General features: G+C 50.4%; 10 protein-coding genes across 10 annotated transcripts; 5 read left to right on the plus strand and 5 right to left on the minus strand.

Moving 5' to 3' along the window:
• Positions 1 to 5,049: 5,049 nt before the first annotated feature.
• Positions 5,050 to 6,541, plus strand: P170DRAFT_510193 (serine hydrolase domain-containing protein; the record flags this gene model as incomplete). Its single annotated transcript, XM_024854750.1, has 5 exons — positions 5,050 to 5,455; positions 5,506 to 5,937; positions 6,007 to 6,084; positions 6,134 to 6,409; positions 6,465 to 6,541. The coding sequence occupies 5 exons, from the start codon at positions 5,050 to 5,052 to the stop codon at positions 6,539 to 6,541; spliced, it is 1,269 nt and encodes a 422-aa protein (XP_024704984.1).
• Positions 6,542 to 6,955: 414 nt separating this feature from the next.
• P170DRAFT_356934 (aminotransferase class IV) lies at positions 6,956 to 7,957 on the minus strand (the record flags this gene model as incomplete). Its single annotated transcript, XM_024844185.1, has 1 exon — positions 6,956 to 7,957. The coding sequence occupies one exon, from the start codon at positions 7,955 to 7,957 to the stop codon at positions 6,956 to 6,958; it is 1,002 nt and encodes a 333-aa protein (XP_024704985.1).
• A 689-nt stretch (positions 7,958 to 8,646) lies between these two features.
• Positions 8,647 to 9,952, plus strand: P170DRAFT_495829 (FAD-dependent oxidoreductase; the record flags this gene model as incomplete). Its single annotated transcript, XM_024854086.1, has 5 exons — positions 8,647 to 8,675; positions 8,722 to 8,859; positions 8,922 to 9,025; positions 9,086 to 9,189; positions 9,242 to 9,952. 5 exons carry the CDS (start codon positions 8,647 to 8,649, stop codon positions 9,950 to 9,952), a joined length of 1,086 nt encoding a protein of 361 aa, XP_024704986.1.
• Positions 9,953 to 11,000: 1,048 nt separating this feature from the next.
• Positions 11,001 to 13,009, plus strand: P170DRAFT_358738 (amino acid transporter; the record flags this gene model as incomplete). Its single annotated transcript, XM_024844313.1, has 8 exons — positions 11,001 to 11,164; positions 11,228 to 11,387; positions 11,450 to 11,672; positions 11,726 to 12,014; positions 12,083 to 12,267; positions 12,320 to 12,378; positions 12,430 to 12,785; positions 12,886 to 13,009. 8 exons carry the CDS (start codon positions 11,001 to 11,003, stop codon positions 13,007 to 13,009), a joined length of 1,560 nt encoding a protein of 519 aa, XP_024704987.1.
• A 217-nt stretch (positions 13,010 to 13,226) lies between these two features.
• P170DRAFT_357297 (Zn(II)2Cys6 transcription factor) lies at positions 13,227 to 15,406 on the minus strand (the record flags this gene model as incomplete). The annotated part of the gene is made up of 4 exons (XM_024844211.1): positions 13,227 to 14,016; positions 14,092 to 14,219; positions 14,278 to 14,555; positions 14,611 to 15,406. 4 exons carry the CDS (start codon positions 15,404 to 15,406, stop codon positions 13,227 to 13,229), a joined length of 1,992 nt encoding a protein of 663 aa, XP_024704988.1.
• A 376-nt stretch (positions 15,407 to 15,782) lies between these two features.
• On the plus strand, positions 15,783 to 16,202 carry P170DRAFT_475979 (YjgF-like protein; the record flags this gene model as incomplete). The annotated part of the gene is made up of 1 exon (XM_024853306.1): positions 15,783 to 16,202. One exon carries the CDS (start codon positions 15,783 to 15,785, stop codon positions 16,200 to 16,202), a length of 420 nt encoding a protein of 139 aa, XP_024704989.1.
• A 434-nt stretch (positions 16,203 to 16,636) lies between these two features.
• Positions 16,637 to 17,601, minus strand: P170DRAFT_475980 (SDR family NAD(P)-dependent oxidoreductase; the record flags this gene model as incomplete). Its single annotated transcript, XM_024853307.1, has 4 exons — positions 16,637 to 16,821; positions 16,870 to 17,168; positions 17,241 to 17,480; positions 17,537 to 17,601. 4 exons carry the CDS (start codon positions 17,599 to 17,601, stop codon positions 16,637 to 16,639), a joined length of 789 nt encoding a protein of 262 aa, XP_024704990.1.
• Positions 17,602 to 18,139: 538 nt separating this feature from the next.
• On the minus strand, positions 18,140 to 19,295 carry P170DRAFT_426563 (alpha/beta hydrolase; the record flags this gene model as incomplete). The annotated part of the gene is made up of 3 exons (XM_024847716.1): positions 18,140 to 18,723; positions 18,777 to 19,029; positions 19,083 to 19,295. 3 exons carry the CDS (start codon positions 19,293 to 19,295, stop codon positions 18,140 to 18,142), a joined length of 1,050 nt encoding a protein of 349 aa, XP_024704991.1.
• A 601-nt stretch (positions 19,296 to 19,896) lies between these two features.
• Positions 19,897 to 21,634, plus strand: P170DRAFT_358227 (flavin monoamine oxidase family protein; the record flags this gene model as incomplete). The annotated part of the gene is made up of 5 exons (XM_024844273.1): positions 19,897 to 20,083; positions 20,135 to 20,203; positions 20,271 to 20,417; positions 20,470 to 21,323; positions 21,386 to 21,634. 5 exons carry the CDS (start codon positions 19,897 to 19,899, stop codon positions 21,632 to 21,634), a joined length of 1,506 nt encoding a protein of 501 aa, XP_024704992.1.
• A 3,722-nt stretch (positions 21,635 to 25,356) lies between these two features.
• Positions 25,357 to 27,299, minus strand: P170DRAFT_426566 (uncharacterized protein; the record flags this gene model as incomplete). Its single annotated transcript, XM_024847717.1, has 2 exons — positions 25,357 to 26,513; positions 26,564 to 27,299. 2 exons carry the CDS (start codon positions 27,297 to 27,299, stop codon positions 25,357 to 25,359), a joined length of 1,893 nt encoding a protein of 630 aa, XP_024704993.1.
• Between the last annotated feature and the right edge of the window lie 105 nt (positions 27,300 to 27,404).

The raw sequence follows: 27,404 nt of genomic DNA on the forward strand, positions 1-27,404 counted from the left end.
CTCCACGCACTTATTGGCATCTCATATACCAGGCTTCTTGCCATTGTGGAAACCATGGATTTTGCATTTGCAACACCCCACGAAGGACCGAGGTACCTTTTAGCCGCTTCTTCCTAATAGACCTACAATATTTGGGATAGCGGTTAAATCAGCGAATGGGAATATAGGAAATAGTCAAGGGTGGCAGCTACGTCAGCCACGTCAGTCTCAGCCTGGTCAGCCTCAGCCTCGCAAAAGTAATACACTGTGCGGGGCATGGCAACACAAAGCATTTTCCCTGCATCTCGTATTTTCCGGGAATATTATTTCTTTCTATGCCTGGTGACTCTACTTTCTATTCTCCTGACGCAGAGAACACACTCAAATCATCGAATCTACATGGAAATTGGGGGTTAGCGCTAGGCGCCGTTAGCCTGTTGCCGCTCTATAGAGGTGGCCAGGAAAATACATTCGGTCAAGCACTTCTCGTCAGAGACTCTCCGACTGACATCGCGTTACAATTCAACAAGAATTCTCTTTGAACGATGGGGAAAACAGACAGGGATCGCCGACAATGATGCCATGGCGGGTGTTCATCCACAGCTCCAAGATCCCGCTACGGCTGCTGTTGTTGCAAGCTTCCTGAAATCTTTGAATGATCTCTTTGCTACAACAGACCCCGTTATTGACAAATATGATTCAAATTCTACGGGACCGGTAGCAAGCCAACCCTCAGGATCCTCGAAATTAAATATTAAATCCCGTCTCAAGTGGGCGGCCGCTCATAATACCAAACTGTCCAGTCAAGTCCAAGACTTCGAATCTTTGGTCCAAAAACTATACCTCTTAGCTCCACTGGACAGCTTACAGCCTGATCAGTTTCAGAAGCTTCACGACACCTTGATACAATCACAGCTGTCACATGTCCTTGGCCGGATATCGTGTTGGCTAGATGCCCTTCTACTGAAGACGTGTTTGACGCTTACTGCGCTACACGCCTGGAGACTACGTGCAACTGGATAATTACGCATCCTACGTACATGAGATGGCTGTCAAGTAGCTCCCCAAATTCATCGAAAGTCCTCTGGGTTCATGGACCTGCTGGTTTTCGAAAGTCTGTGCTGTGTGCATATATCATTCAACAATTGCGTGACACAAATCAAGTCCCAGTGTACTATTTCTTCTGCTCGGCGGACAGTGAACCCCTAAGAGATCTCATTTCCATCCTCCGAACGTGGATACTTCAGGCTGTCTATCGCGAGGAGTCTGTGCTTGAAATGGTCTCGCAGTATCTTGAGTCATGCGACAGAACGAGAGCATCGTGTTCAGATCTGTGCCACTTACTACAGCAAACATTATCCCAATCTCCAGAAAGTATCCTTGTGGTGGACGGCTTGGATGAGTGTCCGCGGTCAAGCACGTCCAGCATCAAACTACGCTACAGCAGGCAAGACGTTTTACATGAGTTGAAGAATCTTATCGCAGGGTCTCACGCTCGTCTCCTTGTTATAAGCCGTGAGGAAGGCGATGTCAAATCCGAAATCGGTTCACTAGCTCCCATACGCCCTGGACTAGTGCTTTATGCGATAAGTGTCACAAGGGAGCTTGTTGCTCCAGATCTGACTCGCTTCGCTGGAAGTGTTGTTACTCAGAAGCTACCGGGAAAGTCAAACGAGTTTCAGCAGGAGCTGGAAGCGCAGATGGCAAAGAAGTGTGATGGTATGTTCTTATTGATTCGACTTCAAAGTCGAGATTTGCGGCCGCTAAAAGGAGACCGGCAGCTTCGGCGTGTTATCAATGACATGCCGACAGAACTGGCCCGGGTCTATGAGCGGAACTGGGAAGATATCCAAAGATTCTCAAGTATAGACAGACAACGTGCAGAAGCAATTCTACGTTGGGTCACTTTTTCACAGCGCCCACTGACTGTTGCGGAGCTTTCTGAAGCTGTTTCAGTTTTGGATACCTACGAAGACGATGGTCCACAATTTGATGACCTGCCGGACCCTTTTGATCCGCAGTATGTGGATTATGAAATCCTGGGCTTATGTGGTTCTTTTCTGGAGCTCCGAGCTGCCAGTGCTGCTAATACGTGGGAATTTCAAACGGTTCACTTGATTCACTTTTCGGCTGTCGACTTTCTCACTGGTCAACAGCATAGTGGGCCTTTTTCCAATATGATGCTTCAAAACTCTTATCTCGCCCTGGACTGCCTAAAGTACCTGGACCATCAGGACTCATGGTATGTTTCGGATGGTGAGAGTCACAATATTATCAACAAACGCCCTTTCTGCAAATACGCGACCACGGCTTGGTATAAACATGTGTATAGATCCCAACATTATCGAGAGAGGATAACGCCACACCTCATGACTTTCTTTCACGTGCCGAATCGGAATTGGGACACCTGGCGACAGGAATATGAGGCGTCTGGCGCTTCACCTTCAGAATCCTCGGGGTCAGGGGACGATGAGTCACAGGCAATAATTGTGCCCGGAGCAAGAATGCATTATGCGGCTTTATTCGAACTACCTGAAATGGCTGAATATTTGCACAAAAGGACCATGGTGGGTATTGACGATGCTGGTGGATTCCACGAGAATCCAGTGCAAGCCTGCAGTAGCGAAGGAAATATAGACACACTCATATTCCTGTTAAACAAAGGAGCTGACATTACTTCTCATGGTCGATATGGCAGCGCTCTTCATGCAGCTGTCGCGTACAACCAAAAAGATGCTGCTTTAACATTATTAAACCATGGGGCATCTATATCAGCTACTGATGTGGATGGGAAAACTCCACTATATACTGCAGTCTCCTTTGGTAGCCATGCAGCAGCCCGGCTTCTGATTGAGAGTGGGGCAGATACTTCATCTGGAGAGAAAGCCGGCTTTACCCCCCTTCATGTCGCTATTGAATCAGGCGACGTCGAGATGGTCAAGATCCTTCTTCAGAATGGGGCGGATTTCAATGGGATAGATGAAGCAGGAAACACACCCCTTCATCTCTCAGCTTTTCATGGTCACACTGGGGTATTCAAACTCCTCATCGATGCCGGTGTGGACGCCAAATCAGTGAGCTCACATGGGAGTACAGTGCTGTCCTATGCAGCTCTCGCTGGTCATATTGAAACATGCCAATCGCTCATATGTCTGGGTGCAGACCACACAGGCTGTGATCGAAACGGGTTTACCGCTTTGCATTTTGCAGCCGTGGGCTCTTCCGTGTCGATTGTTAATCTTCTCCTTGATATAGGCGCCAGCCCGGCAGTCCGCAGTAAAGATGGCTGCACCCCTTTACACTTGGCAGTCCGTCATGGCTACATTCAGGTGGTCACGGCGCTTTTAGAAACCAGTCTTCACCCAATTGTTTTTGATAACTTTGGCGAGACTCTTCTACATTCTGCAGCGCGATACGGCCACCTAGAAGCAGTGAAAGCTCTACTCAGCTCTGGCGCAGATATAAGAGTCTCTAATCTTTGCAAATCTACTCCTCTGCACTCCGCAGTCCGTCGTGGCAACCCTGAAGTGGTTAAGCTTCTTCTGGAATCCGGCGCAAATTCTTCAGCGGCTGATATTGACAAATGGTCTCCTTTGCACTTAGCTTCTCAGGTAGGCCATACTGAGATTGTCCAACTACTCATTGAATCCGGTGCCGAAGTCAATTCAAAGGCAGAGGATGGGACTACACTCCTACATATTGCCTTTCGTAAAGAACGAGAAGGTACAATTTCCGTGCTGCTGGACAACCAAGCCTCATTGCACTGTCTGGACAGTCAAGGACTGGCGCCATGGCAATACGCCACCCCGCGATTTCGAGCCAAGATACCCCAGTGCAACAACTTTGTATCGTCAAACGATAGTTCCTCTACTTCCTGGGCGAGACTATCCATTCAGAACTTAGTTGGCGCGGTTATTTCCATGGCTGAGAAAGACCCTTTCGCCCTGGGCGCTTTGGGAGAATGTCTATGGTGTTAAAAGACTTTGCCTCTGTCTCGATTGTAGCCGATCAGGGCATTTCTATTGACGCAGAGACAGGGGCCATCGATCACGAAGCGGACTGCGATTCTTGTGACTCATCTGTTGATCAAGTGCGGTATATGTGTACCAAATGCCATGACTATGACCTCTGTCATTCATGTATGAACTTTTATGCCAACGGCGGGCCCAACTTCGGTGATTGTATCGGGCATGAATTTCTGCGCGTTCCAAGTGATCAATGGAAGCGTGATGAACATACTACTGTATATACCGAAGAGTTTGTGGGGTGGTTGAAGCAGCTTGCGCTTCGACATTGCAGCGAAGACACGTGAGCCTACTGATCATTCTGTGATCCACATCATGATCTCCCTTGCGGCTTCCACTCACCTCACCAAGCCCTTAATTCATATTTGGTGTTCAATAGGGGCATGGCTGGGTATCCTCGGGGTAGGCTTCAATCACCAAGACTGGTGGCCACAAGACCCTTTTGGCTGGAAGCAACACACCACAAACCGTGTTGTAGTGAACAAAGGGAACGTGACATGTGGGGAGAAATTTCTTTCTTTTTTTGGTTTTCTTTTTCCAAAGAGGAAAAGAAAAAAAAAAATAGACTCCGTACAGATTGCTTTTCATAGAGGGTTAAAATGGGACAAAAACGGCAATACCTTACAACTATGCCCATCACTAACAAAATCAAAGCCACCGGGCTATTTCGCCTAGTGCTCGTATTAATTCGCTAAAAAAACGAGGGAAAAGTGGAGCATACCCACAAAGGAAGACCATCTCGGTTGCCTATTACAGAAATCCCTCGGCATGCTTTTTGCCTCCACTGGTCAACTTGGTTGCTCCATTTTCTCGACCCGCTGTATTCTGGGCGAAAGTGGATAACTGCCTGACTTCTGTGCGCATGCCAAATTGGTTTGAATAGTGGGGAGAGGTGTACTCCGCTGGATTGTCACTAGGTGAGGATATGTTCACAGGTTACGCTGGGGTACATCGAGAATATATGTTTCCATCCTGACGGGAAGAGGCAAGGTATACGCCGGTTTACAAAAGAGCACGACTCCTAGATTTTCAGCTTCACAGAATCATGACGACCCAGTTATCCTCAGGCACCGCATCTGCGATGCAAGAGGTGCTAGACCGCGCTACCTCTCGTCCGTCTCCAAGTATCCCAGGGCTGGTTTATGGTTCGGTAAACCGTCACGGTGACTTGCTATTCAAACATGCCTCCGGGGGCAAGGGCCTGGATAGTGCCCAGCCAATGTCCCTAGATACTGTGTTTTACATGGCATCTTGCACGAAACTCATCACGAGCATCGCTTGTATGCAGATGGTCGAGCAGGGCAAGCTGAATCTGGACGATGTGAACCAGCTCGAGTCGCTGGCTCCGGAGCTGAAGGCCGTCAAGGTTCTCGAACGCACTTCGGACGGCGGATTTGAATTAGTTCCTAAGAAAAGGGGAATTACGTTGCGGATGCTTTTGAATCATACCTGTAGGATTACCTTCTATCGATCACAATGACAGAAAGCTAATAAGATACAGCTGGATTTGGATATGCATTCGAAGACCTCAAACTGAGAGATTGGTCTCGTCCTCTCGGTATGGACGACTTCTCTGGACATGAAGCCGACGTGCTCCATCGACCACTTGTCAACCAGCCCGGAACTACGTTCCAGTACGGAGTTGGGGTGGACTGGGCTGGTAGACTCGTCGAACGTGTGATGGGAATGTCTCTCGAAGATTACTTCCAGCGGTACATCTTGCGGCCGATTGGTATTGGATCAATTACTTTCTTCCCGTCACCCGAGATGATTGACAAACTCGCCTACATGCATCAGAGGGCGCCAGATGGGACGCTAAGTGTGACTGATCACATATATCGGTACCCTCTTTTACCTTGCAGGCCTGATGAAAAGGATAAGAGGTTCTGCATGGGCGGAGCAGGATGTTTTGGGAAACCGGTTGAATTTTGTCGTGAGTTTCCAGTCCCAGCAGTCTGTCCCCCCCAAAGCTCAAGGTTGGCGACTAACTGGTTGCATGTAGAGCTCATTTCAGTACTGCTTAATGATGGAACACACGCAAAAACGGGAACTCAGCTTCTAAAGCCAGAGACGGTGGCAGGTAAGGAAACCCATTCCATTTGTTGTTCCAATCTCTCACATCATTACAGAAATGTTCAAGGACCAAATCCCCGACAAGCCGCGATACTGCAATGAGTACACTCCATCCGGAAAGCCATTGCTGGCGAACCCATGTCCTCTGGTTCCTTGCGCAGACGATCTCACGGAAGGGTGGGGACTCTCGTTCTCGCTGAGCCATCGCAAAAGCGACACTGGTCGAGCTGCAGGATCCGGCTCGTGGGAAGGGCTGGCAAATCTGTTTTGGTTTGCTGACCGGGAGAATGGAGTTGGCGCAATTATTGCCTCGCAGATCCTTCCTTATGGAGGTAAGTCGGAATGCAATAAATAACATTACTGCAGGTACTAACTGGTCAAAAACAGATCTCAGAGTACTTGAAAACATGGACAAGGTTGAGAAAATGATGTATGATGAGCTATTGGGCTCTTGGCTTACATAGTTTGAAAAACTGGCGTCGGATCTCCTGGTTATATGCGTTAGAAATGAAATCTCTTTTATGATTCCAGTATAATGATAATCATTGTATACGCTACGACTGGTTTATGTGTCGCCGGGGATTAAAATTAGCCTCTTTTTTAAAGGTCGCCAAAGTTCAAGAGTGTGATGGTCAAAGGCTTTGCCTATGAGTAAAGTCCGAGAAAGTCTCTACTAGGCCTGAACCTTTAGCCAACTGATTACACCGCAGCCAACCAAATTATTGCCATATCAATCTCAATCAAGGATATTAAGCAAGATTAACTCAACAGTTAAAGAGATCAATTCAAATCTAGCTATGTCATATATCATTGAACACTTATTTCGAAAAAGGCCGATGTGGTATGTGCTAAGTCCCCGATTCCATGCTCCTATTCATTTACAACTTGCCAGATGTGCTCAATCCACCTCTTTGGCCTCCAGTATAATCGATCTGGAAGCTGAATGCGTCATCGTAGTGAATCTTCCAGTATCCATCCCAAATAGCCTTCGACACCGGTCCCACTTGTCCATTGTTCACCGGCTTTCCATCCAGCGAAGTAATCGGCATAATTCCTCCAGCGGTAGTCGACATGAAAATCTCATCTGCCTGATAGGCCAGCTCGACAGGGACCGTCTCAACGCGGACCTCATACCCAGAAGCCTTAGCCACATCGATCACGCTCTTCCGGGTAATACCCTGTAGCACGCCGCGGTCCGGGGTATACAGAACCCGATCCTTGACCAGGACAATGTTGAAGCCAGAACCTTCGGTCAGGTTCGCGTCGCCGTCCGTCAGGAACGGATACGTCGCACCACGATCAGCAGCCTCGTGGAGTCCGCGCACAAGATCTCCCCACTGCAAGTTCTTGACAGTCGGGTCGATAGCGCCGGGAGGGACTCGGCGCACAGTGCGAGCGATAACAGCGCCTCCGCCAACGGGCTGAACTTCCGGCTCCATAACCCAAACGTAGGGCTGCACGAACATGTACAAGTTGTTCTTGATGTCCTTGGGGTCAGTGCCTCTGACGCCCTTAAGACCACGGGTGACGATCAATTCCACGAAGGCGTCGCGGATGCCACTCTTGGCGACCATCTCGACGAGAATGCGCTTTACTTCCTCACGGGGGAGCGGGACCTTCAATCGCAGCTTGCCACAGCTAACCTCTAGTCGCTCCAGATGGTCATTGAGGCGGAAGAAGCGACCGTCCCAGACGGAGGGGACATCGTATGTAAGGTCGCTGTGCATGAAGCCTTGGTCGAGGAGAGGGATGCGCGCTTCGGCGAGAGGTACGTATTCGCCTTCAATCCAGGCGATTCCCTTCGCATATGGGTTTGTGCTGGCCTGGAGAACGGCCTGCCGGGCGTTGTAACCGGCGAAGATGCTTTGCATGGTCGACATTTTGTGATAGATATTGGAGAGGGGGTTTGAGGAGTGAGAGAATGAAGGAGAGCAGGATTGGGAGTGATTGCTTTGTTTTCCTGGATGATGCCCGGTGGACTTTAAGTATAGCGGATCTCATCTCCATGCACACTACTACGTAACATCATTTTGCCTTCATCGTGTGAAGGCGATCTTCTTGGCGCATACTTGGTGTTAGGGCTGCGCGTGGTTTAACCTTATCGGGTAATTCCTTAACAGGAAACCGTCTTTTGCGGAGAAACAAAGAGGGCTAGAATACAAAATAGACTAAATTTGAATAAGATTGATTAAGGCAAAATCTAAATCTGGGGTAGACTGCGGAGTATCAGCCATGAAAACTGGGGTAGATCAAATTGTCCCAATTAGGAAACCGAGTTGGTCAGAGGCTGGTACGGGGCGTGAGGGTCCATTTTTCGCAAGATAAGGCCTTCTCAGGTACTTTCCTTCCTGTTTTGTCTAGACTGTCCTTTGTCGGGTTTGTCGATATCGCAAATGCGCCCGGTCATGCTGCTGTTCAGATACCGGGAATATCGAAGGAAGAATCAGCCGATTCACTCCCTACCTCACAAGAGATCCTCGTATAAATCCAGGGCGTTAGATGGTCACGACCATCTTGACGATTTCTAGACCATCTCATTTTAAATCATTCTTACTAAAACCAAGAAACTATGTCTGAGAAGAACATTGTGGTGATAGGGTATGTGCGTCATACCAGCTCATTTTCCCCTGCTAACTTAATGCAGCGCGGGAGTTGCTGGTCTGACTACCGCGCTTCTTTTATCGCGAATTCCCGGATACAAAATTATGGTTCTTGCCAAGCATATGCCTGGGGACTATGATATTGAATACGCATCCCCTTGGGCTGGCGCAAATTATATGCCGTGCGTAGTTTATCCCTTGCATGTGCTGCAATCCTGCATCAATACTTATGATCAACATACAGTGTCTCCATTCGAAACACTCCTGCGGCCGAATGGGACAGACAAACATGGGTGGCCTTCGACTATCTTGTGAGGAACCACCCCGATGCCGGTGTACATTTTCAAGGTACGTTCTATCTTCTGTTTGTGGCCGAAAGATCAATATTTACCAACTACTCTTCAATAGAATGTCAGATTCACAGCCGTGCGAAAGACCAGGGCTCTGCGACTGCGAACTGGTTCGCTGAGCTTCTTTCACCCACTCCTTGGTTCAAGGATGTTGTCCCTGATGTATGACACCATTGATAACCAAGTTTGTATTCCTTGCTTACCGATTCAATAGTTCCGTACACTACCCAAAGAAGACCTCCGACCCGGTTTCGATTCCGCGACAAGTTTCACATCGGTGTGCATCAACACGGCAATCTACCTTCCTTGGTTAGTATCGCAGTGCTTGAAGAACGGAGTGCAGTTCAAGCGGGCTGTACTAGATCATATTTTAGATGCTACTCGCCAGCCAACAATACCGGGAAAGATTGACCTGGTTGTGAACTGCACCGGCCTGATGGCTTCGCAGCTGGGAGGAGTCGAGGATAAAACAGTTGTTCCGGCACGGGGACAAATTGTAGTTGTTCGGAACGACGCCGGCAAGATGATCGATGTTTCGGGCACCGATGATGGAGAAACAGAAGCATGCTACGTGATGACGCGTGCTGCAGGTGGCGGAACCATCCTCGGGGGGTCATATCAGCTGGGAAGCTGGGATCCCCAGGTTGATCCAAACTTAGCCGTTAGGATCATGAAGAGGGCGGTGGGAATGTGTCCGCAGCTTACTGGTGGGGAAGGGATTGAAAAGCTCGATGTTATTCGCCATGCTGTCGGACTGCGACCTGTGCGAGCTGGGGGTACGCGGATTGAAAAGGAGCGGATTGGCGATACGTGGGTGGTTCATAACTATGGTGCTGGCGGTGCAGGATATCAATCCTCGTATGGATGTGCCCAAGATGCCGTTAAGTTGGTTATCGATGCACTGGAAACACGCGCTAGATTGTAAATATCTCCTATTTGTAATCTGTACTTCATTCTGTTTGATCGTCTATCATGAGAGTCTCGTATTTATTCAAGGATCTGCCAATTTCTTCAACCGGGGTTACCAACTGAGTGATCAACCAGTATTGACATTCGCACTAAAGTGATTTCATCTTTGAACCTAGTAAGAATCATGCCACAGATCATGCCACACCGTAAGTGAAAGTTTATTGCCCAATATATAGCGACTCTCCCAGCATGAGATGCCTTTAATCCTGAATATGATCTTTCACACCCAGTCCCATTTTGTACGACCCACTCCCCCCTTTGCATTACCATGCATATCTCGCATAATTTCCACAGCGTCCAGCGATCTCCGGTGCATATCTACGCCCCTCCCCCCTCAAAACTACGTCGGCAATACAGAACGTCCTTATCTGCTCATCTAGACCATTCGACAAGGCTCCAGCATTCTTTGGCTCGGATATGCTATCAGTGGAACTGGAGATAGGGGCAAGATACTGCGGGAGAACTTGCCTGATAAGTGCACATCAAGGTCACTAGAGCGTGCTTTTGCCCATATCTAGCAGGTGAGAACCGTCAAAGCCGAAAATACGGGGAAGAACGGGAGATAGCCTCGACCAACCAAGGCTTCAACCCGGACAAACGAAGTTTAAACATCTATTTCCCCGCACTCGTCTCTCCGGGGTTTCCTAGTCTTTGTCCGATTCTCCTTGCAGATAGACGTGGCATTTTTCATTGGCGGCTTTCCTTGTTTGACTCCACGCTCTGTCATCTCGCCGCTGACTGCAAGGATTGTAACTGCCACAATCGATTCGCCTCCTCGCTGAATAGCAGATCATGCATCCGCCTGTCCGAGGCCATTTGAGACTAGAATGGTCGAGTGACGTTGACTCGTCGGTTTCACTCTGTCCCGCTTGTCCCTGTTTAGATAAGACACATCATGTTATATATCGTTCCTGGTCTGGGACCCTTGTCATCGCCACTGTCCGACCTCACGCCTGGATATATCGCTTTTTCGGCCCTGTCGTCTTTCCCATACCACTTACAAAATGAGGTCAGAAGATTTAGATGACAAAAGCTTACCCTCTCCCGACTCAGTCAAACATGTCGAAGAGGTTCTCAACTCAGATGATTCTATCCTTCGAGCCCAAGGCCATGTCTCTGAGCTTGACCGCTCTTTCTCATGGATTGGTGCAATTGGACTGTCGTACAGGTATGCAATCTCCCAGGGTCAGATTCCGGGGAAGTGATGTTGACAAGGGTACCTTCTATCTAGCATCGTAAACACATGGCTTACTTACGCCTGTTCCTTCGGCATGGTCCTGGCTTATGGTGGTGGACAGACCACTGTCTTTGGGTTACTGGTGGCAGCCTTAGTTCAGTGGATTGTTCTCCTAGGACTCGCTGAGCTCTGCTCTGCCTTCCCATCGTCTGGCGTGAGTTGAAACACATCTTCGACCCTGTCACTGCACATCTAATTTATATTTGAAACTTTCAGGGCCAATACCACTTCACCTACATAGTTGCTCCCAAGCGCACCAAGAACTTCGCCGCCTACATGGTAGGGATTCTCAACATCGTGGCCTGGTGGGTGACGACCGCTTCGGGGACCATTTTCACGGCAATCTCGGCCTTTGGCATCGCCAAGTTCTGGTATCCTGAATTTTCCGGTGAACAGTGGCAGGTTTACTTATGCTATATCCTGGTCATCATCTTGACTCGTTTGTGCTCCTTCCAGGTGATGCCTGAAACCAGCGCTAACATATCTTCTTAGTCGTTCCTATCTTTACCATCCCTCAAAAGCACATCGACTACCTTACCAAGACATGCATGTATCTTTCCTTCATCGGGCTCTTTATAGTTATGATTGTATGCCTTGTTATGGGACGCGGCAATTATCATCCATCCAACATAACCGAATATCGCGAATCGAGTGGCTGGGGCCCTGGTCCTGCGTGGCTGATGAGCATTGGGTTGGGAGAGTACGGGTTTGCCGGGATCAGTGCATGCACGCATATTGCCGAAGAGCTGCCCCATCCAGGACGAAAGTTGCCTCAAGTGATGTGCGTATCCTGTTTCTCACCTAGTGTCTCATGAGGAATTTTCAGACTAACAACGGACTTTTATTCAGCAACATGACCGTTCTCATCGGAGTCGTCACCGCAGTGCCGTGGGCCGTGGCTATGGTGGCCGTCATCCAAGATATCGAAGCAGTTCAGAAGGCCTTTTTGCCCAGCTTGGAAGTCTTCTACCAGGCGACCGGGAGCAAGCCTGTCGCCACATTCTTACAGGCCTACTTAACCTTGCTATACTACTGTGTGTACCGTGGTCCTGAATTGCGGCTTTGACCTACTAATCCCCGATTCAGCTTGCGTCCCAAGCCAATGGATCACGTCCAGCCGAATTGCATGGGCCTTTTCTCGAGATGTAACTCACCCCTAGCCAAACCCACCTCACCAACACTAACAAGGACACCAGAACGGTCTCCCCTTCTCCGACTACTGGAAGCACATCGACCCTACCCGCAAAATCCCTCTCCGTACGACCCTTCTCTCCGCGGCATTCTGCGTCATCTACGGCCTACTATACATTGCTTCCACGGCCGCCTTCAACTCGATCGTCAACACCGCCATCCTAATGCTCAACATCACATATACCGTTCCACAGGGGATTCTGGCGACTTGCGGGCGCGACAGACTTCCACGGAGACCATTCAACCTCGGCCCTGTGGTCGGCTACGCGGTGAATGTGTTCTCGATTATATGGTTGATTATAAGTGGGGTTGTGTTTTGTTTCCCTGTGTCATTGCCGACGACGATGGCGGATATGAATTAGTAAGTCTTTCTTTCTTTCATTTTGCCGACTGGAGCAGCCTCTCTGTCATGATTGACAGGTAATAAGTAGATGCTGGGCTAATCTTGATGTTTTTACTAGCAATGCAATCGTCATCTCGGGAATCTTTGCGATCATTTTGATCCTCTGGATCGAAAGACGGAAGAAGTTCCAAGGACCAGCTATTGACTGGGAGGCCTTGAATGCAAGTAACGCCATGAGGTGATTTGAATTGCTTTTGTTGATATATGCGTTTGGATTACAATTGCACGTGCTTGATCACGGGTGTTCTTAGCCCTATCTTGCTGTCCATATTTTCAAGGTGTTAGGAACTCTGAACGTTACTTTTCATTTTCGCCGTATATTAGACACCTTTTAGAGATCGGCCGATCCATATAAGTAGATTCTTCAGTTGCATAAATGTAAATTACATCCACAACAATCTACCCAAATAAAAACTGCACCTTCGCCCCGTTGCCCGCAGCTCTAGTCTTCTCATCCACCACCGCCCCCCACCATTTATTCCCTCCCCAGACATCCTCCAATAAAGTAGGCACCGAATGGAACATGTTATATCTACTTCGCTCGCCCCACCATTGACAGTACTCTCTAACTACTTGCTGCATCTCCTCATCCCCCGTTTCGCTACCCGCCAGGAACACGGGGAGTAGCAACTGTTTCTGCGTTTGGGACGTTCGTCGACAACATCGCACATGATCCAGAGTGATCCGCAGCAGACGTGGAATGGCAGCTGGTCGGCGCTCCGAGGATCGGTCCCATTTGAATATGCGCTCGATGTAGAGCAGCAGAGCATGTCGCCAGGCTTCAATGCAATGGTGCTGGTCTTCCTGTGCGTGGAAAGATTCCTCAGATTCCTCCTCGGTGTTCTCGGCTGAATTGCCCGGTTCCTTGCTGCTGGCTGCGGCGGCGGTTGTGGAATTGGGAGGGTCCGGTGTGGGGAATGACGACGAGAATGACTTTCCGTTTTTCAAGTGTGAGTGGATCTGAATGACCGGTGCCAGGTCGAAGCTCAGCCATGTCATGGATGATGCGATCTCGCTTTGGTGTGCGAGCTGTGCAAGCTGGAACATGTTGACGACTAGGTCGCTGGGACAGCCGGTTAGGTCGTAGAAGGACCATTTGTCGTGCTTTTCTGCTTGTGTAAGACGCTTAAGATAGGCTTCTGGGAAGACGGTTCCATGTCGGGATACCAGGGCTAGAGTGATATCCCACCTGTTTCGGTCGTGGATTAGCCTCTTACATCTTGAGCGTAAACCATATCCTTGTGGCTTGAGCAGGATGACATACCACACAACCATGGCAACCTGTGCTCTGATGCGCGCGTTGTTGAGAGCTGATACTCCGCCACAGGATTCGAGGATCGAGAATACGCGAGTCAGATGTGTGGACCATTGACCAGAGGCAGAGATAGTACACTATCACCGTGGGAATCTACTTAGCAATGTCAAGGAATCGGAAAGTTGGTATACATACGTCGAGCGTAAATAGAATTAGAATCGGATCCAGCAATGTCAGTCCTTCCCTCGTTAGTTGATCATTTCGAAGCGTGTACTCCAATAGCTTCATGGCCTGGCTTCGATGCTCGCGCTCCTCAGACGACCATGTCCCTGTAATCTGGCTTATGTGTCGACAGCATAATGCGAGAATGGAATGAAATAGCAACTTGGATCCTTGAGGGAGAGGCTTTCGGTAGCGGAATGGGTTCAACGCAGTATCAGACGTCAAGGGCAGAATGCAGAATTCCGTATCATCTAGACAGCACGACCACGTTAGAATAGAACGGCCCACAGTTTTTGCTCTCCTTACACAGCTGCAATAGCGCGTCGTGCTCGTTGCCAACCTGCCCGCCCCCAAGTCCCCCTCCACTTGATTCCATGATCGGTGCGCGAAATGTGGATACCACGCCGTCCAGCGGCGCATTGTCTGCGTTCAAAAACTGCAGACCATCTTCAAAGATATCCTCCAAGACCGAGACCCCGCTCGTCTCATTTGACCGTTCCATCAATGTCATGCCGTTCAGATCTGGCGTCGACGTGTCAACCTGAAGCAGCGATTGTAGATAGTCCTGCTGCGCAACAGACAGCCCCGGATCCCCAGCTCCCGGAACAAGATTCGGAAAGTCAAACGACCTGTCTGGAGTCTCAAGTGCCACAGAACCTGCAGCACACTCGAATCCCGTCCCGTCAGCGTCAGCGCCTTCCCCAATCGCCGACTCAATCCTCCCGGTCGATCCGTCGAAGACCTGCAAACACGCCTCATCCGGCAGCTGATCGACCCTGCGGCGCTTTCGCTCCCTCTTTCCCCCGAGCACAAAACGGAACGGCCTAGTTTGTCTCGACCTCGGAGCTCGTTCGCCTCGCATCCCTGTATTAGCCTGTTCCGCCTCGCTAGTGGCCGGTCTGACGCCTGCGCGATAAGTCCGTCGGTCATCCCATGACAGGGGGGTGGCGAAGCCTCCGCATTTGCGACCCTGGTTCAGGCAGGTCGTACATTGAGGACGCTGCCGATCACACTGCACGCCGCTAGCGGCGCAAGTGTGGCAATCAGTCTGGGCGAAGGCGAGGGAATTTGGCTTCCTTCTGGTTTGGGCAGTCGAAGTCATGGCGGTGGTGAGGGGGGCATTACTCGCTCGGGAAAAATGGTAGGGATGGGGCCTGAATGAGGAAATGCATTCGGATGGTTCCTTAAACGGGTTTATATCTGTGTTTGCGACGGAGAGAAGGCGCTGGACAGGGATCGTGAAGGCGTCGAGTGGGCCGCTGGCTGTTTTACCCCTTTGGGTAACTGGGTTTTGTGCCAAGACACAACAGAGAGATATACTTCCTTTGTCTGCAGGAGATGATCTCATAGGAACCAGGGGTTTGCCCCTCATGAGTTAAAATGCGGGGTGATAAGAGAGTCATCTCGTATAGTGTGCCGCATTGCTCTCAAAGTTCTGAAGCGCACCGTTACCTCTCTTTTTGCATTACCAAGCAACAATGTCCTCAATCACATACCAAAACCTCCCCGGTCCAGTAGGCGACTGCCTCAAACCTCTCTACGCAACAACCGCCAAAGTCCCGGTCTCGCCGACTACTTCCCTTATCTATATCACCGGCCACATTGGCCTCGATCTCGCGACCGGAAGTCTAGTCTCCGAGACGCCTGAGGCCGAGTTCGAAGCCATTTTCAAGTGTCTTGACGCAGCGTTGAAGCATGCTGGAGCTGCGCGCGGCTTAGCACAGAGCTATCGACTCACGAGTTATCTCGTCAATGCGGAGGACGAGAAGACCATGCAGGAGGTCTTTCAGAGACTTGTTCCTGGGCATACGCCAACTTGGTGTACGGTGCTTGTTAATGCGATCAATGTCAAGGGGATGAGGGCGGAGATTACAGCTGAGGGTGCAGCTTTTGAGTGATTTTCTGCTTGGGCTACTCGTTTATATAGAGATCTGCTTCACTCAATGAATTGCAGAATTTAAATCGTTGTGTTGATAGTGAAAGATTCCAAAGTGCCCGTAAAAAATCCAATCCTTTCTTCGGAAAATTCTCCTTAAAATTTAATTCGAACTTACTCCATACATACTGTGCCACATTTCACAAATAATATTTCAGTTCTACTCTTGCAAGTATATTCCAGTCTCTTAATTCCCCCCGAGGGGTGTTTTTAGAGGAACACACGCCGTCCTAATCTGCTAATAAACAAAACAAGCTTAGTATATTTCGGTTAGTCTTTCAAGTCAAGCGACTCAACTAGCTTATAAAGCACAGTGAAAGTCATAAGATATTCATCATCAAGAAAGTTTATTCATTTACGCATCCTCGTAGACCAAGTATGTACAGTAAGGGACTTTTAGTTGTAAAGACCGCCATTCGCAGAGAGACAAGCTCCCGTAGTCCATCTCGCGTCGTCACTGCACAAGAACGCCACCAAGGGCGCAATATCGTCAACCTCTCCCACACGCGCAGCAGCAGGGGTCGACTCGATCAGGGGCTGCATGTCCTTCAGGAACTGCTCGTCACTCTGGAACCATTGATCTGCGCCTCTATTAGCATTTCGCATTTGACTCTCGAGGAGAGACATACCGGTAGCAATAGGTCCCGGGTTGACGCAGTTGACAGTAATCTCGTGCGACTGGCCCAGTTCCTTCGCCCACACGCGCACCAGCGCCTCGTTCGCTGCCTTGGTGGCCGCGTAGACAGTCTGGCCCGCGACTCCGAGACGCGCGCCCGCCGACGAGATGAACACAATGCGTCCGCCCTTCGCGATATGCGGCACCACGGCCTGGGTCAGGAAAATCGGGCCCTTGACGTTGCAGTCGAAATGGGTGTCGTAGAATTCGGGCGTCGTGTCGACAAGGTTGGCTTCGAGGCCTTGCGCGGCGCTGTGCGTCACGTCTCCGTTAGTCTCCCTTCGCTGACTGGTATGAGGCTTTGAGGAGGGGGGTTGTACTCACTTGTGAATCAGAATCTCGATCTTTCCGGTCGTGCTGATCGCCAGAGCGGCGTCAACGAGGGGCTTGATGCCCTCGGGCTTGCTGACGTCGGAGCGGCAAAGGACGGCGCGCGTGCCGATCTCGTTGTTAATCTTGTCGACGACCTCCTGTGCGCGCTTTCCGCTGCCCTCGGAGACGTAGTTGACGACGATGTTGGCGCCGCGCTTGGCGAGGAGGATGGCGATGCCAGCGCCGAGACCTCTGCATGCTGTCAGCTACCATGTCAATGTCGCGTGGGCGCGAGGGTATGGACGTACTTCGAAGATCCAGTGACAATGGCAGTCTTGCCCTGGAGGGAAACACCGGAGTAGTCCTGAGGCATTGTGTGATGGTTGTGATGGAATTGTACAAGTTGGAAACAAAGAGTTACAGAGATGAGATGAGATGTGATCGCGACTGTTCAATCGTGCGAAGAGGGGCTTATTTGACTTCTGTTTATCCCCTCAGTCAACAGACCCCGCATTATGTCACCGATTGCGATAGCCATGGTTATCGACAGGAACTCAGAGCGTGAAAAACCTCGCCAGGGAGTTGAGAATATTGCCTAATGGGGAAACCGAGAAAGAGGCGCTAAGAAAGACGCTAACAGCGCATATTGGATCCACTGGTGGGTCTCGTTTCAGGCCTCGGCTCATGGAAAATGAATGGAAGTCTCTGGATCGCCATTTTTCGGTTCTTTTTCCACTTTACAGCTGGCCTTTCCATGGGACGAGAGCTGTTCGGCGGACATTCGCTCTCCGGGCTACCTAAAATTAACAACATCCGGACTTAGAATGTCCTGAACTGATGGGTCGCTTGTCTTGTGATGTTTTGTTTCATGTGATAGGACACTGAGTTTGTGATCAATTTACGTATGTTACTCAAAGATGTGAATTGTACGACCCTAGCCACTCCTTCGAAATCATCGCCAGTGCACTCTTCAGCCACGGCATGTCCAATGTTGCCAGCGCGTCAAACCCATGATCTCCGTCCTCTGTATGCAGAATCACCTGCGTGTCTGGCATGTTCTTTTGCAGGAATTGAACAAACTTCCTCGATCCGTCAACCGGTACGGCAGAGTCTTGTTCCCCATGCAGGATAAACATCGGCGGTAGTTGAAACCCGGGGTTTCTTTTCAGCTCATCCTCGATCCGTACCATGGGGAAAAGGGACCTGTCGGTTCCGAAGAATTCCAGAAATCTGCCGTTCTGAACGATTGAGAATGCCAGTTCTACCCGATCGGGAGGATTCGCTGCAGTGCAGATGACCCTGCTTTTTCCTGTCGCTGCGATCATGGCGAGATGCTTGTCGATCATCTCCTCGGGGACATTAGGAACGCCGACTATGGGTTTCGAGAACGCCTCTGTGTAGAATCTCGATTGCAGGTCGACCATGGGATATGCTGCGATCAATGCGCGAATTTGATATGGATATGAAATGGCTAGTTGGGTTGCCAGATACCCACCTTTGGAATCGCGTCAGCAAAGATAATGCATATCCAGACAATAGAAGAAATACCTGCACTCTCCCCAACCACAAGAATCGAGTCGAGGTTCAGGCCAAGTTCCCGATGCCCAGCGTCTTTAATAATTTTGTCGACTGAGCCATCACCAACCCACTTCCATAGATCGTGTATGTCTTCGAGGATCTCACTCCCTGACACTTCCGGGAGCAGTCTGTAGTTTGGAGAAATGATAATAGCATCGTGTTGCAGAGCATAGTCGAGGATCCAGTTGTTGAACCACGGAGCATATAGACTCGACCCAGTTACCTGTTTCTAGTCAATATTCTCCAGTAAACAGCATCCATCGAGTATCGACTTACCAAGAATCCCCCATGAATTCGAATGATCACAGGTCGCGGAGATGATCGATTAGCATCCCGAATAGTCCGAGGAATGAGAATATCTGCCGCGACACTGCAGTCATCGGAAAGCGTCTTATAGGGGGTATTGATGATATGAAAGTTCGAATATTTGTCTTTGTTGTTCAAGGAGTCCAATGCATTCAGCAGGTCGAAGAATGGAGGGCTTGGCATTTTGCAATCTTAAACCACTGTGACTGATCTCGCTGGCTGCTCAGAATCAGGTTATCAGGATGCCTCCTATGTACACAGTAGTAATCATCGACATCTAGTGGATTCTAACCTACTTGTTCCGTCGCTCTAACTGCGTCTCTTCGGGTAACTGAGTATACTTCGCCAACGTTCTCTCGTCGAGGGTCTGAGGACAGGAAAATCGGCTGGGTGTGGATCTGCTTCCTCCAACAGATTAGCGTCCATTCTGAACGGACGATCTCCGAGGAAAGTCAGCATTCTTTGTTTTCTCCTGATTTGGAAGGTAGTTTTACCTGCACGGTGATTGGCCAATATCTCCCCATTTTCATTGTCTGAGATCCACCGCGTCCCATGGAACTTCACAGTCGACGTTGCTCTCTGTCTCCGCGGGACCGTATGATTTTTGAAGCTCTGGGGATCTCTTGGCATGAGGTCTGAACACTGTCGTCTTACCCCGTATATATACACTCTCCTTGTATAGCGGAGAGTATAGACGAAGACTTGTGGAGTGACTCCATATCATCTTGCTTGATCTTTCCAATTCCTCCCTACCTTTACAACTGTTTCTTAATACTGCTCCAAAATGCCAACCACCGCTGACGGGTACTCCTGGCGAAAGGAGACCGGCATCAAGAAAGGTGGACTCAGCTGTCGGGGTGTCATTGAGCCCCAGGAGAAGTACACTGCTCCTACAGGCCACATCTTCGATGCCATTGTTATCGGGGCCGGGTACAGCGGTCTGAGGGCGGCCAGGGATTTGACAGACTATGGTGAGTGTTTATCCTGTTTCTAGATGTTCTGTCCAAAACTAATCGTAACAGGCCTGTCTGTACTCATGCTCGAGGCGCGGGATCGTATCGGTGGACGAACGTATACTGTTGAATCGGATGGTATGAGCTATCACCATCCTAGGTAGCAAATTAATGAATGCATGCCACTCAATGCTAACTCTTCAAGGCTGTCTCTATGAAATGGGTGGAACATGGGTGACCCACCACATGGGATACCTGTTCCAAGAGATGACACGGTACAAGCTGGATCGCGACCTCGTTCTAACTCATCATCGAGGATACGACAACGACTACTACACGATCAATGTTCCCGGTATGCTTCCCTCTTCTGGCCCACGACTCAACCTAACATGACTCTATGATAGGAGCCACACCTCGAAAGCTCACACACGAAGAAGCCGGCGAAATCACCAGTCGAGCATGGAACGTGTTCGTCAACGTCGACGGCCAGGACTGTCGACAGATCTGCCCGCTCCCCCACGCCCTCCTCGACAACATCCTCGTGGACCGCAAACAAGTCGAGCGCTACGATAGAATCTCCTGCCGCGAGAGGTTCGAGGAGATCAAGCATCTTCTCACGGCGGAGGAAGCCGGCATCTTGACCGCTCTCATTCTCCATATCTCAGGCGGCACTATGGAGAACTCGAGTCTATGGGATATGATCCGTTCGCATTCGCTCATGGTGCATTCCTCCGAAAACTTTGGGCCGATCTGGACGACGTTCAAGCTTCGAGAGGGCCAGTCGGCTCTGGCCGGGGCGATGTTTCAGGACGCTGTGAAGAACGGACTCCAGTACTCTTTCGAGACACCGATCAAGTCAATCATTGATCAGTCCAGCTCACTTGTCAGTGCTGTGTCGCATTCTGGGAGGGAATTCCGTGCTCGTCGAGTCGTCAGCACCATCCCTTTGAACGTGCTGCACTCGATCCACTTTGATCCGCCGCTCTCCTCGGTCCGCCAGCAGGCGATTCAAATCGGGCATGTGAACTACATGACAAAGATCCATGCCGACGTTAAAGAAACAGGATTGACATCTTGGAACGGGATGAGGTTTCCCGGTCTACTGATGTTCGGCTACGGCGACGGAGTCACGCCCAACGGCGACGCGCATATCGTGGGCTTTGGCAAAGATGAACGAGACACGTTCGTCCCGGAGAGAGATCCCCAAAAAGCGATTGAGTCGTTTAAGAAACTCCATCCGATGGAGGTCAAGAAAATGGTAAGCTCCTCCCCACAGCATACTCCGCAATGTCAGTGCTCCGTAATTCCTGACTCCCCCAGATTTTCCACAACTGGAACACAGACCCATGGTCCCAGGGTGGGCCTGCCTGGTGGCCGCCCCAGTTCATGTCCAAGTATCAGGACGAATTGCAGAAGCCGCATGGTCGCGTTTTCTTTGCGTCTGCTGACTGGGCGCATGGTTGGCGGGCTGCGATAGACGGTGCTTTGGAGCAGGGGTCTCATTCTGCGTTACAGATCAAAGATGAGCTGAAGAGCGCTCGAGAGCAGAGTGTTAAAGCGAGGATCTAGAGCTCTTGTACATTATCTTCTCGCTGTTCTACATATCTCTTGTTTTTGTGTTCTACTTTCAGCGGCATTCTCGCGATGAATCCTGTCTCTTCTGTCCTATCCCTTGTTACTGTTTCGACAGCGGATATGTTCCTGTGTAGAGTCTTCTGTAATCAAGACATTCGGTCCACTGGAGGAACCACAGGAAGTCCCAATTTTCTTGTTAGAGTGCCTTGTAAGATAGAGCTCAGCTGATCCCAACAACATTGAGTCCTCAAAATTCCCCGTATAGGCAGGTGGGTCCGGGAAAACATCGGACAATCCCATACGGTGGATCAGGGCAGTTCTATGGATCTGTAGAACTGCATTTTATACCGTGAAAGGAAAGCTGTTTGCTAGACTGAGGATAAGCTATGGGTCAATCATGCGGTCAGTGAATTGTAGAGGGGCACGTTCTCGAGCCACTCGAACAGCAATCTGTCTTCTTCAACTTATCCTTCTAAATAGCCACAACCTACACTCCTCCCTTACATCCTTACAATCATCACAGAATCTACCCTTTCTCTAATCAGTCCCAAAATGGCCGCCCCCGCGAAACGCCCCGAAATCATCGACTTGGCCCGCGACCTCAGCGGCGCCCCGTTCTGCGAGCAGTACGAATGCATGATCTCCGGGATGATGTATGCCTGCACAACCCTAGCCCCTTACATGAACATAACTAACAATTGATATCATCAGGTACAACCCCAACACGCCTAAGCTCCTCGAAGCCCGCCACCGCGCTCGGGGCCTCACCGCCGACTACAACAACCTCGACACGAAAGACATCTCCTACGACCAGATCTTCGACAAGCGGCTGGAACTGCTCCGAAAGCTCGTCGGCAAGGCCGGAGACGGCACCTTCATCGAGCCTCCTTTCCGGCCTGATTACGGCTGCAACATCAGCATTGGAAGCAACTGCTTTGTGAACTGGGGGTTAGTTACCTTAACCTCCCTCCATCTCAGCCCCTCCTCCCCGAGCCAAGCTAACAAAGAAACCTACAGCCTCACAGTCCTCGACACCAGTCTCGTCGTGATCGGCGACCGGGTCCAAATCGGCACGAACGTCGGCATCTTCAGCGCCGGCCACGACACCAGCGTGCTCTCGCGGTTGAAATTCGTCGAATTCGGCCACCCAGTCTTCATCGAAGACGACTGCTGGATCGGCGGCAACGTGGTCATCCTCCCCGGGGTACGGATCGGACGGGGCTCGACCATCGGCGCCGGCTCCATCGTGACGAAAGATATCCCCCCTTACTCGGTGGCGATTGGGGCGCCTTGCCGCGTGCGCAAGACCATTCCCACCGTCGAGGAGGAGGAGCAGGATCCGAATAACCCGTACCGTGCGCTGGTGCGGGAAGATAGGTAATTTGGCTCCTTTTGGCTTCTGTTGTTTGATTGGGCGGGTGGTTTGTTGAGACTGGTTTTGTGGTAGGGTTCGTGATGTGCAGCGTTTTGAGGATGTGGACAGGGTTTTGTATGGCAGGAGGGCAGCGCCGAAGTATATATCTCGCATTTAGATTTTTCTAAGACCAAAACAATCCAAAAGAAAGCATAGTAATAAGATATGACCGACGTAGACGCGATCACATGACACGGCTCGCCCAAACAGGCAATCCGAACGCGAGACGCGTCGAATGGATTCCCGCAGGTCAAGAATAACAAAACAAGAAAAGCCCATCGCAACAGACGACGCTGAAAATGGCACGAAGCAGGAACAAAAAAAAGCCAAGACGAATTCCCCGACTGGTATTATCGCGTCGCACGTCTACTGGGCCACGATTGGGGAGAGCTGGAGTTGCTCGATCTCAGCGTGTTCGATGAGGACATTTCCGATGTCGAGGACGAGAATGCAAAACGACGAAGGATCGACTCCGACTCCGAACGCGAATGCGACTGTGCCAGCGATGTCTCTGAATGCGACTGCGACGACCTAGACGATGACGACTGGGATAGGAGGGCCTATAACGGCTCTGAGGCGAGCTTTTATTACGAGCTGCGAGGGTACCGTGCAGAGCGGAAGGACGTACTACACCAGGAAGCGGAAAGGGATAAGAAACAACGGGAATTTCAAAGCAAAAATGAAGAGGAGGTCCAGGCGGCATATAAGTCCTTGGTGGCTGGAGAGGAAGGCGGAAAGGAGCTTTTGGGCCAAGACCCTGGCGACAAGCACTTCAAGATATATTGTTCACGATTGATGGACTTCAAGAAACTTCACGATTGGCAAAGCTCGAAATATGTCGAGTTTTACTACATGGACGTCGATGATTTCGACGGTGAAGACCTCCCAGTAGGAGCTGAGGGCTTGCACGGACACATCTACTTTGGAGACAATTGTCCGAATTTCACGATATACGACCCTCCTACCCAAGGTGGCTTAGACGAGATTCTGGCCTATGCTGGGAGAGAAGAGATAACTTTCCAATTTCTCAGTCGTGATTACTTCACGATGAAAGTGCCGAAGAAGCTAGTGTTCTTGAATCGGCCCACGCCACCCTTCGCGCCAGCGTATTTCGAATTCGTCGGCATTTGCTACAATTCCCCAAAGCTAAAGGCGGAACGAGCGGCATGGAGAAAGGAAATAGAGGCAAAGAACAAGAGACTCCGTTCCTCATCTTGATACTTTGCGATCTCACCGGTGACGAACCAAACAAGGTTGACCTGCATTCGATTTGACAATTGGAGTCTAAGTTGTGGGTATGTCATTCTCCAGACTGCGGAGTATCTCTGCTAATCGCAGACTTGGCCTAGGTCTTGTTAGCAGCTCGTGTATTTTTGTGTATAAAACGGCAATAGATCTGTGTCAGATCGAATTTGAATCCGCGGGCATCGGCGTCTATTGTGCCGATTATCTGAACCAGGTGTGGTTAGCATGACGATGGAGATCGTCCAAAGTCCACCGACAGTCGATTCGTCACCGTATGTCTTGAGAGAGAATATGATCTCGATTGTTGGTCTGTTCGATCTGGACGAATTTAAGGTAACGACCAATGTCGGGGGGAAAAGAAAGAAAGGGCAAAAAAAAACTGCTGCATGCAACAAGCACAAAGCCCAGAAGAATGGACCTGCCATCTCTGATAAATGAAAGCGAGAATTTCGCCTGACACACTGGATCATTCTTGGTCTCGGTCATTTAAGATTTTTGGTTGGTTATGGTGTTCATTATGTCTCTGTTTTGAAAGTCTTCTTGGGTATTCATTTCATTTCAATATGAATACATTCGAAACTTCTCACGGTCGCAAAAACACGATCTCAATCACTCTGCCATGATATGCAGGGGACCATCAATTCTGACTTGCGCCGACCGAGCACTGGTGATATGAGGTTACAATGTTGATTGGGGTCGTTAAGTGTAGTTGGATATTCGTTAGGATAAGCTGACAACGATAGACTTTGAACGCGAAAGACGACAAACTGGACGACGGAATCGAAGGAATTCATGCACATATATTGCGGTCATTTATATTCATATCTCAATTTGCTTCATGATGAGGGGGGAATTCGGAAACGGAAACGGAAACGGAACGGAAAACGATGAAAAACGAAGGTCGAGTCTAGCGGTTCTTTATGTTTATGCACAAGTGGACGAAAAGACAACGTGTCCTCCCAATATTATGAACCAGACACTCCGGGATTGTTACAAAACGGTAAACGACAGGCAGATGTCCACGGGTCTGGTCAGGACGCGAGGGTAGAAGGCCGGCTCAGGCTCTCGACACAGTCCGGCTGTGGGTGCGTCTGCGTCTGCGCTTCTTGCGATAGCCCTTGTGGGACCCGTGGGTGGAGGACAGAACGCTCTCGGTCGGAGCAATGCTGGAGACGAGAGAGGCGGTACTCTTTCGGGGAGACCTGTGTCGGCGAGAAAGGTACCGGGGCTTACGATCGGATGTTCGATCGCGATCTGACGCCTCGCCTCCTTCGTCGTCTTCGTCGAGGAATGCAACCGACGCGATGGTGGAGGCGTTGTCCATTCCGTCATCGCTGTTCCAGATGTCCGTCTCGTCGTCCTCCTCGTACTTCTGGTATTCCTCGTCGTTCTCGTATTTCGGATAATCCTGAGTCTTGCACCGCTCGAATTCGTCCTTCGAGGACTTGGGGGACTTTTCGTCCTTGGGAGATTTCTGATACTCCTTGGTGCTGTGGTATCTGGAGTATTCTTGGCTCTTGCTTCGTCCGCAGAGAGGAGGTCTCTCATCCAGGTCGTATTTCCGGTACTCTTTGTCGTTCTCGTACTTGGGATAGTCGCCGTTTTTGCAGGTCTCGAACTCGCTCTTGAATCTGAGGCGTTTCTCATCCTCGGGGTATTTCTGATATTCTTTGGTGGAGTATTTGGGGTAGTCCTCAGTCTGGCAGTTCTCGAACTCACTCTTGCGAGCCTTCGGGCGCTTCTCGTCGTCGGAGTATTTCTGGTATTCTTTGTTGTTGGGATACTTCGGATATTCCTCACTCCTGCATCGTGAGAACTCGTTTCGTCCGCAGAGAGGCATCTTCTCGTCGGAGCCATATCTCTGATACTCTCGGTTGTTCTGGTATCTGGGGTAGTCCTCAGTGCTGGACCTCGCGAACTCATTCTTCTGGCCTCGCTCGGGGCTGTTTCTCGAGTTGTTGGGTCGGTTATTGCCGTTGCAAAACGAATGTTGGTCATACGCGGGGGGCGCGTCGTCTTCAAGGCGGGCCAGATTCTCTCTCAGCAGACTGCTGTTCGAGCGGGAGGCTCTTCTGTTGGATCTCTCCTTTCTTTCTTGTTCGGTGGCGTGCTCGATGTTGACATTCCGTTCGGTGAGGTCATACAGCTTTCCTGCGTCGGCTTCGCTGAGGGTGCCCAAGGTTCGCGGGGCCGAGTTCTGCTTGGAGCCAAAGACTGACATGGGTTAGCAAGGACCAAATGACACCAAACGATGGACGACTCACGCTTGCTGATGATGCTCTGCGAGGGCTTGTACAGCCCGATGTTGTCATGTATTCCTTTCTCGACGCCAGGCAGGTTCATCCAGACCAAGGGCTGTCCGTCATGCGTGTCGCAGTAGAGGTTGAAGGGCTCCAGTTCCTTGGGGAACTGCAGAGGCGAGGTGATCACGATCGGATAATAAGCCGGGATCAGAAGCTTAAAATGTGGGGGATCCTGTTGCATCTGGGGATCTTGTGCAAGCGCCTGCCTCATGGCACGCATGAAGATGACGGCCATGTCGAGGTCCTGAAAGATGCCGATGAAGCGCTTGCCGAGTGGTCCCTCCGAGCGGATCTGATTCGAGAAATGATGGGTCCAGTACGTGTCGGGATGATACACAAAGTACCAAGCGCTAGAGGACGAGCTGCCAATCATGTTCTTGACCATGTTGTAGACGAAGTCCGCAAACGCGGGAGGTGCGTTCAGGGCGTGGTCCCTGGACAGCGTGTTGTTGATGCCGTCCAGATGGCCGGCGATCTGGCGAAGCTGCCCGACTCCCTGGACCACCTGGTAGGCAATCGCGCCAGCCGCGGTGGCATGGATGGCGCCGGCCATTCCCACGGCGCAGGCACCGTAGACGGCCTTGTCACCGTAAGAGCCGACTGCGACCATGGCCTTGTCGAGGATCTTGGTGGCCCATCCTGCGCTGTCAAAGGAGGATTCGGGGGTGAGACGATCGATTTTCTTGAACGGGTTCATGATGCATGGTGTCGGACAGTAGGATTCAGGGATGGACCGGGGGACAATAATAATGGGCAGGCCCGTCGAGTTAGTCACTAGACCGACAGCAGGAGGGGAGCGAAT

The sequence above is a fragment of the Aspergillus steynii genome (genome assembly GCF_002849105.1).
Source record: "Aspergillus steynii IBT 23096 chromosome Unknown P170scaffold_4, whole genome shotgun sequence".
NCBI classification, from domain to species: Eukaryota; Fungi; Ascomycota; class Eurotiomycetes; order Eurotiales; family Aspergillaceae; genus Aspergillus; species Aspergillus steynii.